The 14,365-nt window shown below is 35.4% G+C and overlaps 1 protein-coding gene across 1 annotated transcript; it reads right to left on the bottom strand.

Annotated features, from left to right (window-relative positions):
- Window positions 1-10,855: 10,855 nt before the first annotated feature.
- On the bottom strand, window positions 10,856-11,812 carry LOC108407673 (olfactory receptor 14A16-like). The gene has a single exon (XM_037008290.2). It carries the CDS (start codon window positions 11,810-11,812, stop codon window positions 10,856-10,858), a length of 957 nt encoding a protein of 318 aa, XP_036864185.2.
- Between the last annotated feature and the right edge of the window lie 2,553 nt (window positions 11,813-14,365).

The following is a 14,365-nucleotide window of genomic DNA, read 5'->3' as shown; positions in this document are numbered from 1 at the left end:
GTCAGAGACTTCCAGAAGGTGACTCCATTTACTCCTGAGAGCACATGACAGAGCCTGAAGGCAAAACATATCCACTGCTCTCAATTATAAGTGGACTTTATAAGGTGATACTGATATCAGAAGTAATAATGGAAGAAGGAAAGGATTTCTCTTTTGTTTCTGGATATGCCTCTTCTGCTCTTTCTTTACTCTTTCTAAATGTTGACATCTTTTGTCTCTTTGCACAGCAAAAGAATGTTTCTATGTAAAAAGAAAAAAATGGAAAAGTCCAGAAAGGGTCGTTGAATCCCTGTCCCCTATTTCAAGGGGGGAGGGCCCTCAAGAATCTCAGATGGGTTTGAAGGCTATTTATAGGTGTCTTAAAAAACAGGCAGCATGAGGAGAATCTGGCTTATGGTGGGACAGGGCTGTATTTAACAAGTAACAGCAGTAATGAGGATTGTACACTATTAATAAAACAGCTAAGAAAAGGACTAGAGAATTATGGTTGCTAATGGTCTGAAGAACATTTACTATAAACCTGATTTTATGATACATTTTAGAAGAACACTTTGATCATAAATATTCACTCTCTCCTGACATGTTGATCATAAAGTCTGACCTAAGGAACATTTCAAAAAATACCTTTAGAAATTATAGGAGACAAGAAAAGGTAGCTTTCATATGCGAAGGGAGTTCTCTTAGGTTTTTGCCACCCTTGGAGTAGGAATCCTCAATCAAATTATTTCTACTAAAGATTTATCCTCTGAGAAACTCATAGAAAAGTGAAAAGATCAACTCACTGAGAATATTCTAACTTCTATAAAAGGATGAGACATTTGATTGCATGGTAAGTAGCTCACAGGTGTCTTGTTTTTAGATTCATTATAATCACAAGGAGTTTTTGCTATTTCTAGAGTTAAAGTGTTTGGTATTTTAGTCATGCCATCTTTTCCCTTATTATTCTTTTACTCAGAGGTAATGGCAACCATTATCTCAATATTCCTTGGAAGTGTTAATATTAGTGAAAACTCCTTTACCCCACCCTAGGCACTGTGGGCTGGGAGGTAATTTCAAGCGTGACCAGTGAAATAGTGAAGAGACATTTTCCTGCTAATACTTCCTGAGTTCCTCAGGGCATATTTTAATCTGGGATTAAATTAGCCATGGCTTCCCTTAAGCCAGAAACAGACAGGAAAACCTAATTGTGTTGCAACTCAAGTTGCTGCTTTTCTTAGATCTCCGGAGCAATTTCTTACTCAGTCTGAATAGGCAATGAGGAAATGTCTTGAAGGAGGGAAGATAAGGAATATATTTAGAACTTTTAAGTTCTCTTTAAGTCAAATCTTCAGTATTATTTGTTGCTTTGTATGTACTCCCAAAATATGAAGCTCACTTATATTCAGAATAAATATGAAAATAGAAAAACACATTCCAACAGTATGTGTGTGTGTGTGTCAACTGCTGGTCACACAAGTATATATATATATCTGTATATATATATAACTTATTGGTGGATTACTTGATACTTTCTACTATCTCTTCTTTTTGGCTTTTTTGTAGGTATGGGGGAAAATCAACCACTCCTTACAATCTGCTTACACATCCACTCACCCATGCTTATACCGATACTCACACAATCTTGCATGTACACTAATTCCCACACAGTATCATATTTGTAGTGTCAAGATGGAATCACTCTTAACCAGTAAATGGTTGAGAAAAATTTGACTATGATAAGTAGAAACAGAGCGAGAGTGAATAGCATCACAATAGCAGAAATATATCCTTCACTGAATTCAGCAAAGTTGCAGGATACAAAATTAATACACAGAAATCTGTTGCTTTCCTATACACTAACGGTGAATTAACAGAAAGAGAAATTAGGAAAACAATTCCATTCACAATAGCATCAAAAAGAATAAAATACCTAGGAATAAACCTAACCAAGGAAGTGAAAGACCTATACCCTGAAAACTACAAGACACTCTTAGGAGAAATTAAAGAGGACACTAACAAATGGAAACTCATCCCATGCTCTTGTCTAGGAAGAATTAATATCAAAATGGCCATACTGCCTAAAGCAATCTACAAATTCATTGCAATGCCTATCAAAATACCAACAACATTCTTCAACGGACTGGAACAAATAGTTTTAAAATTCACATGGAACTACAAAATACCCTGAATAGGCAAAACAATCCTGAGAAAGAAGAATAAAGTGGGGGGCATCTCGCTTCCCAATTTCAAGCTGTACTACAAAGCCACAGTAATCAAGACAGTTTGGTACTGGCACAAGAACAGAGCCACAGACCAGAGGAACAGAATAGAAAGTCCAGACATTAACCCAAACTTCTAAGGTCAATTAATATATGATAAAGGAGCCATGGACATACAATGGGGATATGACAGCCTCTTCAATAGGTGGTATAGGCAAAACTGGACAGGTACATGTAAGAGAATGAAACTGGATCATCGTCTAACCCCATACACAAAAGTAAATTCGAAATGGATCAAAGACCTGAATGTAAGTCATGAAACCATAAAACTTTTGGAGGGAAACAGGCAAAACTCTCTTGAACATAAACATGAGTGACTTCTTCATGAACATATTTCCCCGGGCAAGAGAAACAAAAGCAAAAATGAACAAGTGGGACTATATCAAGCTGAAAGGCTTCTGTACAGCAAAGGACACCATCAATACAGCAAAAAGGTATCCGACAGTATGGGAGAATATATTCATAAATGAGAATGAGAGATCCGATAAAGGCTTGACATCCAAAATATATAAAGAGCTCATGCACCTCAACAAACAAAAAACAAATAATCCAATTAAAAAATGGGCAGAGGAGCTGAACAGACACTTCTCCAAAAAATAAATTCAGATGGCCAACAGAAACATGAAAAGATGCTCCACATCGCTAGTTATCAGAGAAATGCAAATTAAAACCACCATGAGATATCACCTCACACCAGTAAGGATGGCTACCATCCAAAAGACAAACAACAACAAATGTTGGCGAGGTTGTGGAGAAAGGGGAACCCTCCTACACTGCTGGTGGGAATGTAAATTAGTTCAACCATTGTGGAAAGCAGTATGCAGGTTCCTCAAAATGCTCAAAATAGACTTACCATTTAACCCAGGAATTCCACTCCTAGGAATTTAACCTAAGAATGCAGCACTCAAGTTTGAAAAAGACAGATGCACCCCTATGTTTATCACAGCACTATTAACAATAGCCAAGAATTGGAAGCAACCTAAGTGTCCATCAGTAGATGAATGGAAAGAAGATGTGGTGCATATACACAATGGAATATTATTCAGCCATAAGAAGAAAACAAATCCTACCATTTGCAACAACATGGATGGAGCTAGAGGGTATTATGCTCAGTGAAATAAGCCAAGCAGAGATAGAGAAATTCCAAATGATTTCACTGATGTGTGGAGTATAAGATCAAAGGAAAAACTGCAGGAACAAAACAGCAACCGAATCACAGAACCCAAGAATGGACTAACAGGTACCAAAGGGAAAGGGACTGGGGAGGATGGGTGGGTAGGGAGGGATAAGAGGGGAATGAAGAAAGGGGGTATTATGATTCACATGCATAATGGGGGCATGGGAGAATGGGGAGGGCTGTACAACACAGAGAAGACAAGTAGTGATTCTACAACATTTTGCTATGCTGATGGACAGTGACCGTAAAGGGGTTTGTGGGGGGGGGGACCTGGTATAGGGGAGAGCCTAGTAAACATAATATTCTTCATGTAATTGTTGATTAATGATAACAGAAAAAAAGAAAGAAAGAAAAGGGGGATTACTCCCTGATAGGATAAAACTAACTGCAAATCACCGATTAATGCATGCTTTAAATATCCTTAATTTTGATCATTTAAAGGGTGTCAGATGATCAGCTGTGGAAGTACATTTTTCTGATAATACTCCTTTCTCTTTAAAAAAAAAAGCAGTTCCTGTGTGGTGATCTCCAATAAGTTCTTCAAAATGGTATAAAGGTCATATCAAAGGGTGGGCAAAGCGTTTGTTTGTGTTTATACAGAGGATCAAAGCCTAATTTGGCTACCCAGAAAACAAATTAAGATACAATATGAAGAAGAACTTCCAACATCAACTTTCTCTGGAAGAGTCATTCCAGAAGATGATCATCAAAAGACTTCAACAAAGATCCTGGTGCTGTTGCAGTTGTAGCTGCATTCATCCCACCAGTTCCTGGACTTGCCATTGGAATGAGGAAGGAGATATCTAAGCTGGCCTGTGCATACAGTAAAACAACAAATTTGACTGGATCTATACTGTTGGAACTCAAACAAGAATTAGGAGAAGTGCAAGTTGCAGTGCTCCAAAATCTTGCGACTATGGACTATGTACTGTTAAAAGATCATATGGGATGTGAACAGTTCCCAGGAACGTGTTGTTTTAATATGTCTGATTTTTCTCAAACTATTCAAATTCAGTTAGACAATATCCATCATATCATTGATAAGTTTTCACAAATGCCCAGGGTGCCTAACTGGTTTTCTTGGCTTCACTGGAGATGGCTGGTAATTATAGGTCTGCTTTGGTTATGTAACTGTATTCCTATTATGTTAATGTGTGTGCACAATTTAGTTAGTAGTTTAAAACCTATACATGCTTAAGTTACTCTACAAGAAGTATGTCAAAGAAATAATCAATCTTCCCATGTTTTCTTCCGTCTGCTACTGCTATAGCTTTTCTTCTTCATTCCTAATTATAACCCTTAAGTAGAATCCATGCCTCATACCGAAATTACCGAGTATCATAATTCTTCCAAGTGGTAAAGATACCTCAAGACAATGGTGGGCATAGAAGCCACAGGGCACAAATCTGCAAAGAAGTAAAAAGTTAACCTTTTCAAACAATATTGCTTCTCTCTCACTTACCAACTTTACATTTCCCTGTATGGCCCCAGAAGATGACTGGTTAGCCAGAGACGGGTAAGATTCCTGAAGGGAGGAACAACTTAAGACAGGCACAGTAGCAGGGGGGCCATCAGGTGAGAAATTGGGGATCAACAGAGGCAAGGCTAAGAACCGCATACCCCCTGTTTTGAGAGAAATCTTCTGCATCCGTGGATGTTTTGTTGCCCTTGTCTAGCCTGGATTAATACTTAGTCTATAGGCACACACCTGGTCATCTACATTAGCCCTCTTACAGCACTAAACTATGTTTTCTACCTTTACCTTGCATCTACCTACCACTTCAGCATTTTATTAAAGATAATAATAATAATAATAAGGAAGAAATGTGGGATTCACATATAAATCAAGTATAATAATCAAATGAATAATCATATTTGACCTGATTATTTATAGTTCATGATGCCTGATCAAAACTGAAAGTTTCTGTGATGACTGCCCTTGTACTGTTCACCATGTAAGAACTTATTCACTATGTAAGAACTTGTTCACCATGTAAGAACCTGTTCACCATGTAAGAACTTGTTCATTATGCTTCATAAGATTGGAGACTGTTGAGAATTAGGCTTGGGGTTGATTAATTATTGTGCATTGAGTCCCCTATACAGAATTTTATTGTTGTTAATGACCATATGATGAATAAATATGAGAGATGCCCTCTCAAAAAAAAGAAAGAAGAGAAAAATAATAAGAAATAATAAATGGAAGAATATCCACTTAAGAGGCAATAACACGTAAAATTTGGTAAACATAGAAACTCTGTCCTAATAACAATTGCCTAGCATCTAAATTACTATTTTACTATTATTGAGCATTAGGAATCTGTGGTAGGTTGCATTGAAGTAATATAATCCTAAACTGTGTTTTTTTCACTTGTTTTCGAATGAATAGCATTCATTGTAGCCAAAGTGTGTATTAGCTTCAGCTTAATGTGTGGAGAGAAATTAGCTCTTTGCCAATTTTGAGATTTGATCTATCCATAATAGTAACCAAGGGAAGGAAAATCACCACTCTGTGTATGTTAATCTCATTGAATTGAAATTCACACACAAAAAAAGATCTTTGCTGGTTGATCCATTTAAAAAAATTCTAAAAATGAGAAGATGTTAAGAGAGCTGTGTGACAACTTTAAATGCAACAATAGTGATTTTATAGGGTTCCAGAATGATGAGAGAAAAAGGGGTAGAAAATCTCTTTGAGTAAATAATAGTTGAAACCGCCACAATCTTGGGAAGGAAATAGACACTTAGATCCTGGAAGCACAATGATCTCCTAATAAAAGGAACACCAGGAAGAAAACACCATACATATATAATTAAAATGGCAAAGATTAAAGATGAGAAGAGAAAATGTAATAGCAGCAAGAGTGAGGAAGACAGTTAAATATAAGGGAGAATCCATAAGGCTATCAGCAGACTTCCCAGAAGAAATTTTACAGGCCAGAAAGGAGTGGCAATAAATATTTAATGTATTAAAAGGGAGGAACCTACAACCCAGAATCTTCTACCTGCAAGTTGAGCATTCAGAATGGAAGTTGAGATCAAAAGTTTCCCAGATAAATGAAGGGTAAGCTACTCCCCACCACTAAACAAGTTATATTAAATATGGTAAATAGAAATGTTATTAAACCTATGTGATTTTCAACAGTGAAAATAACCCTATAGTAAACAGGATAAATAGTAAAGAGTAAATCCTATAGTAAATGTAGACCAGTTACTTACTATACAAAAATGAAGTTAAGAAAAACAAAAGCAATAAAACCAACTTTACATAAAATCAGTCAAGGGATAAACAAAAGATATAAATTATGACATGTTATGCACCAAGTGTGGAGGAGGAAGAAGAATAAAAAAGAGCACTTTTAGGTTGTGTTCAAAATAGAGTAACTATAACTTAACATAAAGTGTTATATATTTAGAAAGTATCTATGAACCTTATGGTAACCACAAACAGAAAGCCTTTAACAGATACACAAAATATTGAAAGAAATAAAAAAAAATCCAAGCACAACACCAAAGAAAACCACCAAATAAGAAGAGAACAGTATGAAAGGAAGAAACAGAGATGAACTACAAAAGCAACCAGAAAATAATTAATTAAATTTCAATAAGTATACACCTTACAATAATTACCCTAAATATAAATGGACTGAAATAAACCAATCAAAAGATATAAGGTGGCAGAATGGAAAAAGAAACAAGACCCATCTACATGCTGATACAAGAGACCATTTCAGACATCAAGTCATACATAGACTAAAAGTGAAGCAATAAAAAAAGATATTTCATGCAAATATATGGGAGAAAAGAGAAGGAATAGCAGTACTTGCATCTGAAAAAATAGACTTCGAAACAAGGAAAGCAACAAGAGACAAGTAAGGGAGTAACATTATGATAAAGGAATCACTCTAACAAGGGATTTAACAATTGTAAATATCTATGCTCTCAACACAGGGCACCTAAAAATGTAAAACAAATACTATAAGACATCAATGTGGAAATAGACAACAATTCATTCATATTAGGAGATTTTAACACCCCGTTTACATCAATGGATGGATCATCTAGACAGAAAATAAGGAAACGGAGATGTTGAAAGACACATTAGAGAAGATGGACTTTACAGATATATACACATCCTTGCACCCAAAAGCAGCAGGACACACATTTCTCTCAGGTGCATATTAATAGATAAAATATTAGGATACAAAAAATGTCTCAGTAAAATAAAAAAGATAGAAACTGTATCAAACATCTTTTCAGATTAAAATGATAAAAAGCTAGAAATCAAGTACATAAAGAAAAAAAAGCCTACAAACAATTGAGGACTAAACAACATTTTTCTATATAATCAATTGATTAATGAAAAAGCCAAAGAAGAGATCCAGCAAGTCATACAGAGAAATTAAAAAAAATACAGCAGTTCAAAATCTGTGAGATGCCGCAGAAGTAGTTATAAAAGGGAAGTATATTAACAATGTAGACCTATCTCAAGAAAAAAAAAAATCCCAAATAAAAAGCCTAACCTCATAGCTAAAGAAACTAGGAAAACAAAAGAAATGAAACCCAGCTAGTAGAAGGAAAGAATGATAAACATCAGAGCACAAGTAAATAAAATAGAGAATAATAAAATAGTGAAACAATGAAAAAAGGACATAAATTAACAAAATCAGAAATTAAAGAGGAGAAATTATAACTGAAACCACAGTAGTACAATTTATTACTAAAGAAATCTATGGAAATCATATGCCAATAAACTGGACAACCTAGAAGAAATAAACACAGTCCTAGAAATGCACAGCTTTTCAAGACTGACTCAGGAAAAAACATAAAATCAAACGGACTAGTTACCAGTACAAAAGTTGAATAGGAACCAAAAATCTCGCAATAAACAAAACACCAGGACCAGGTGGCTTCACAGTTGAATTCTATCAAACATTTAAAGAGCTGATACCCACCCTTTGTAAAGTATACCCATTGTGGTTTTGATTTGCATTTTCTCGATGATTAGTGATGCTGAGCATAGTTTCAGGTTGGTCACCTGTATGCCTTTGAAAAAAATGTCTTTTCAGTTTCTCTGACCTTTTTTATATAGGATCGTTTTCTTTAATCTTGAATACTAAGTAATTTCATATATTTTCAATTTTAAACTCTTGTCAGATATATCATTTGAAAATATATGTTCCCATTGGAAAGACTGCTATTTCATTTTATATGGTTTTTGTTTGATGTAGCTGCACATACTTATTTACTCATTTATTGTTCTTTTACCTCCCTCGGGACAGTCTTCAGTATGTTATTGCCATTATGAAGTGTTATGTATGAAGCTCAAAATTATGATAATGAGAGAAATATGAGAATTACTATGTGGATAAGCATATAAAATAATGTAATGGGAAAATTAATTTTTACTGTTATCTAACACTGCAATGATAGAAATTCGATCTTCATGGCTTGCTGTAAGGCATTTTATTATAGTTTGTACTGTTTAGTAATTTTTCTTATAGCATTGTAAGAATAGAATTACACTTAGTCACTAAATAGTACCAAATTACTGTTAGGTAGCTATTTGTATTATTGCTCTGTTTAATATATGGCATAATCATTGGACAAAGAATATGCTATGGAGATAATTGTTTTATGACATATTGAAACAAATGTATGTCTTCATTTGCACAGAAAATAAGGGGGGTCCAATTATGTATTATAAATAACTATCTCAGAAATCTGATGTACAAGTCAGGATGAAAAGTGATATGTCAGTAAATCATACTGATATTAACCAAGGTATTGAGACTGATGGTTGATGCCATGTAGCAGATGAAGTATGAAAATAAAAACCATATAATTAAAAAAATAAACTTAAAAATATACCTTGCTGAAATACATATAAATAAAAGTGTTATTTAAGACTGGGGAAGAGTGTCCCAGAAATGAGAATATTAACCAACTGAAAATTTCCCACTGGCCCTGGAAAGAACTTAGCCCCGTTCTCTCCTCTTTCTCTTCAAAACTGAAATAAAACATTATAATGGCTCTAAAGAAGGAGCTCAAAGCTATTGTCCTGCCTTCTGTGCTGCAACTAAAGAAATCTGTTTTCTCATACTTTCCAAGATTTGGACAATAAGCACTTACAGAATCTGCAAACATAACTGAACTTCTCCAGTCCCTGCTATGAATGTATAAGCTGCTGTCTCCATAAAAAATAAACCTAACCTATGAGCTGACACAAGTCTGGAATATTTCAATGAAAGTTTAAACTGATATTTCAGGTAATTTTTAAACCATCTACACAGTGTATATTTTAATTTACATTATCATATCTTGAAGAACATCAGAAAAATGTTAAATCCAACTCTAAGGTGTGACAAGTCAGAAAAGGACACTGAACATATTAATTTTAGTATATGGAGTATCAACAATAACAACAAAATAAAGAAATAGGGGATTGATTAAATAAAAACACTAAGCAAATTTTAGTTTATTTTTAATAAATGCTCCAATATCAAATACCACAACTAAAACTGAATGTACATTAATTTCACAATTACTTATAATAGTGAATAATAGAAAAAATAGTCTAAAACATAAATTTTTCTGCTACATTATAAAAACGTAGAGAGTAAGGATTGGGAACCTCTTCTTTTCATTACACTTTATTTTCTTGGTAATCCTTCCTTCTCCCACAAGAAATTCAATTTAAAACACATATGTGGACATGGGTTAGAGGTTTGTTTATGTTTACAATCACTGTTCTAACAAATTATCTCAAATTCTGTGGCTTAAAACAGTTTTATTATTTTACAGTGCTGTCATTTAGTAATTCAAACTGAGTCACTCTGAGTGAAAATCTGGGATTAGCTGGCATGGTTGCATTCCTCTCTAGAATTCTGGTGGAAATCCAGTTATTTGTATTTTCCACCCTCTAAAGTCTGCCCACGTTCCTTGGCTCATGGCCATGAACCACCTTAAAAACCAACAGTACAATGTAAGACCTTCCTTCTTCCTAATACTTGTCTCACTTTGGACATAGATTAGAAAAGTTCTCCACATCAAGGTGTTGACATAACTACATTAGGCCCATCAGGATAATCCAGTATAATCTCCTCAAGTTCCCTAAGTTTATCACATCACCAAAATCTCCTTTTTTATTTAAGGAATCATATTTATACCTGCCAAAGATTAGGGCATCGACATCTTCAGCAGACACTAGGAGGCTTACAGCAGTGTTTCAGAAAGACTCTTTTGAATGGATCACACTCAAAGCAGTAAGTGTTCTTTTTTTGAGAAAATCACAGTTTATTAATATTCCTGAATATTCCCCTTGTATCCTAAAATAATATTGCATTTAACATACATATTAAAGAATTTATACTAAGTTACAAAAGCATGGCACAATAGTAAAAAATATAATTCAATCAATTTAAATACTAGATCTATTATTTTCCTGTAAAATCATGTAAAGTTTCCATACAAACTTCCCCACAGCTGCCTTGATTTCCTTGTTTCTTAGACTGTATATTACTGGGTTCAGAAATGGAGGCAACACAGCATAGAACACAGACACTAAAAAATCCACAAGATGTGGTGAATCAGGAACAGGCTTCAGATAGGCAGTGATGACTGTTAGGAGAAATGTCATCACAACTGTGAGATGGGGCAGGCAGGTGGAGAAGGCTTTTGACCGTCCTTGTAAGGATGGCATCCTCAGCACTATATTGAAAATGGAAACATATGTATAACCTATATAACCTGTACAAAAAAGCCCATATATGACACCAAACGCTACACTTACATCAATGGCAGTGTGTATCTCTGAGCAAGAAATCTTCAGTAGGGAGGGCACATCACAGAAAAACTGAGGGAGATTTCTGGGGCCACAGAAAGATAAAGGGAAGGTCCCAGCTGAGTACAACACCCCAAAGATGCTCCCAAAGACCCAGGAGGCAGCTGCCATCTTCACACACATGGCCCTGCTCATCATGATGTCGTAATGCAGTGGGTGACAGATGGCCGCATAGCGGTCATAGGACATGGCTGTCAGGATGAAGAGTTCACAGGTGACAAAGTGAACCACGAACAAGACCTGTAACAGGCATCCTGGGAAAGAAATGAGGCTCGTGTGAGAGAGAGAGTCCAGAACAAATTTTGGAACTGTGACGGAAATGAGACAAGCATCAAGGAATGATAAGTTCCTCAGGAAGAAGTACATGGGGGTGTGAAGACAGTGGTCCAAGGTGACAAGGATGATGATGAGGAGATTCCCCAGGAGGGATGCCACGTAAATGAGCAGGAACAGAAGAGCAAGGGAAACCTGGAGCTCCCTGGAGTCAGAGATTTCCATGAGGAAGAATCCTGTTATTGCCGTGAGGTTGGTCATGTCCTCCACTGTGTTCACCTAACATGGGGCATAAGAAGGTAAGGAGTTACAGCAGGCTCTTGTGAAGTCTTTATCCCTTCCATTACTACTTTTTCATTTCCGTTTAAGTTAACCTAGATTGTGTTACTAAGACATGCACATTCTCACTCTCCATAAATGCATGTTGTGGTTAGGAACCTCTCATTGTGTCGCAGGTAGTAAATGTTAGGATGGCATATACACTGCATGAGCTGATACAGAATATTCAAACAGCATTCTCTATTACAGTATTGAGTTTTTATTATGTCTGCATCTTCAAAGTTTTCCTGGCTCATTAGCTGAATTATTAGAAAGTACAACAAATTCAATTATTCAAGCAGTCAAAAGGAGAGAATATTTTTTGTAAGTTACCAAAAAATTCTCATAAAAGTTATAGTTTTATTTTATTGTTTAAACATATTTTATTGAAATATAGCATATATGCAATATTATATTCATTTCTAGAAAGCAATTTAGTGATTCATCAATTATACACATTGCTCTGTGTTCACCATGCCAGGTGCAGTTGCCAGCTGTCCCCATACATTGAGTGACCAATATTATGGGCTATATATTCCCTATGCTAGGCTTTCATCCCTGCTGTTAAATTATTATGTCATTGGAAGTCAGGACCTCCTTGTCCCTCTCCCCTGCTTAGCCCTCCCCCCACTCCCGTCATTGCCACAAATCCATTCTCTCTGCTCACAACTGTGCATTGTGCATTTCTTGCTTTGTTTTTCAGGTTCCTCACAGAAGTGGAACCAAATGCATTCCTCTTTCTCTGTCATCTTTTACATATCACAATACCCGGAGGGACATAGAGATCAACATCACTAATCATCAGGATAATGCAAATCAGTATTACGACATATCACCTCAAGCCAGCAGGAGTGGTTAATATCAAGAACACAGCAACTAACAGGTGTTGGTGGGGATGTGGAGAGAAGGGAAACCTTGTACTCTGCCATGAGATTGCAGAGTGGTGCAGCCACCATGCAAAACAGTATGGAGATTTCTCAAAAATGTAGTAAGACAAACACCATACAATTGAGCAATTCTAGTTCGGAAACACACTCAAAACACTCAAAAATATATAAATACCCCTATGTTTATTGCAGCATTATTTAAATAGCCAGGAAGTGGAAAAAACTGAGGTGGTTTTAAATAAATGAGTGGATAAAGAGGTGGTACTTATTTAACATGTAATATTATCCAGGTATGAAAAATAAAAAATTGCCATTTAAGACCATATCAGTTGACCTACAATATATTATGCTAAGTAATAGTTTCGATATTCATACATTTATCTACAGAAAGTAAAAGTATTTTCCATTTAATTTTATGATTAAATGCATTATATTACAGAAGGGAAATACAAATTTATGGTAGAAAGAACAGGGACAAGGAAGGCAGGAGGTGTATATCTATGGAGTTATAATAATATTACCATAGAACACTAATATCAATGAGATGTAGGTAGAAATATAGAATATGGAGTAAAAATCTACATTTCCCAACCTCCTGTCTTCTGATGTTCATAGTCACATACATGTGTCACACACAATCATACATTTCCATAACTACTCACACCCAGATTGATTTTTCTGTGTTTTTAATGGCAGGTTGGGAGCACATTTTAGAGAAAATGGTAGAAATAGATGTGCAATTATAAAATAAGTAGAAATACCGATGGTAAAGAGCATCACAATCAGAAATTCTTCTGTGATAAGAGAAGTAATTTTAGTGCCTGAGAAAGAATGAAATATAATGAATACATTATGAAGTCAAAAAGAATAATTTCAATGAAATTTAATATGAACAAAATTAGAACATTTTGTTAATATACTGGAATTTAGCTGAAGAAACCTTACTTTCTAAAAATGCATATTGGTTACTAATTTCAAATTTAGTTCCTTGAGTGGGAGAAATGAACAGTTTCTCTATGTAAGACTCTTCTTTATAAAGTCCAAACTACAAGTGATGCTAGATGTTACTGCTGTAATCTAAGACACAGAGTCTATCACAGACAGTGAAAATGTATCTCTCCATTTAAGGACCACATTAACTCCACATCTCCGATGCATATTCTGATTTAGGAGGAAAAGCTGCGATGGAAGGAGTCAAGTGTCCATCTTCTGGTGATGGGCATGAGGCCAGCAGAGTCACCCCCAGACTCTCACTGTGCTGTGGACAGAGCGGCTGCCCTGGGAGGCCAGACAACACTGTTAAGCAGAGGTTTGCAGATTTCTCTAGAATATGCACAAGATAAGGATTTTATTCTATTCTAATCACAAACTCAATTTGTATACATTTTAGTATTATTTCTTTTCATGGAAATTATAACGTTTTAGTTTCCAACATTCATTATTCACAGTAAATATCTTTTGAGAGGAATATGTACAATATGAACGTGTATGATATATACAAAGAGTAGTGCTTTTCTTTTTACTGAAGTATACTTGATATACAGTGTTATACTGGTTTCAAGTATATGGCACAGTGATTCAACAGTTACCTGTATTAACTCTTAATCCC

Source organism: Manis javanica, chromosome 13, assembly GCF_040802235.1.
Source record: "Manis javanica isolate MJ-LG chromosome 13, MJ_LKY, whole genome shotgun sequence".
NCBI lineage: Eukaryota > Metazoa > Chordata > Mammalia > Pholidota > Manidae > Manis > Manis javanica.
The sequence above is the reverse complement of the archived record's forward strand: the minus strand, read 5'-3'. Positions and strand labels throughout refer to the sequence as shown.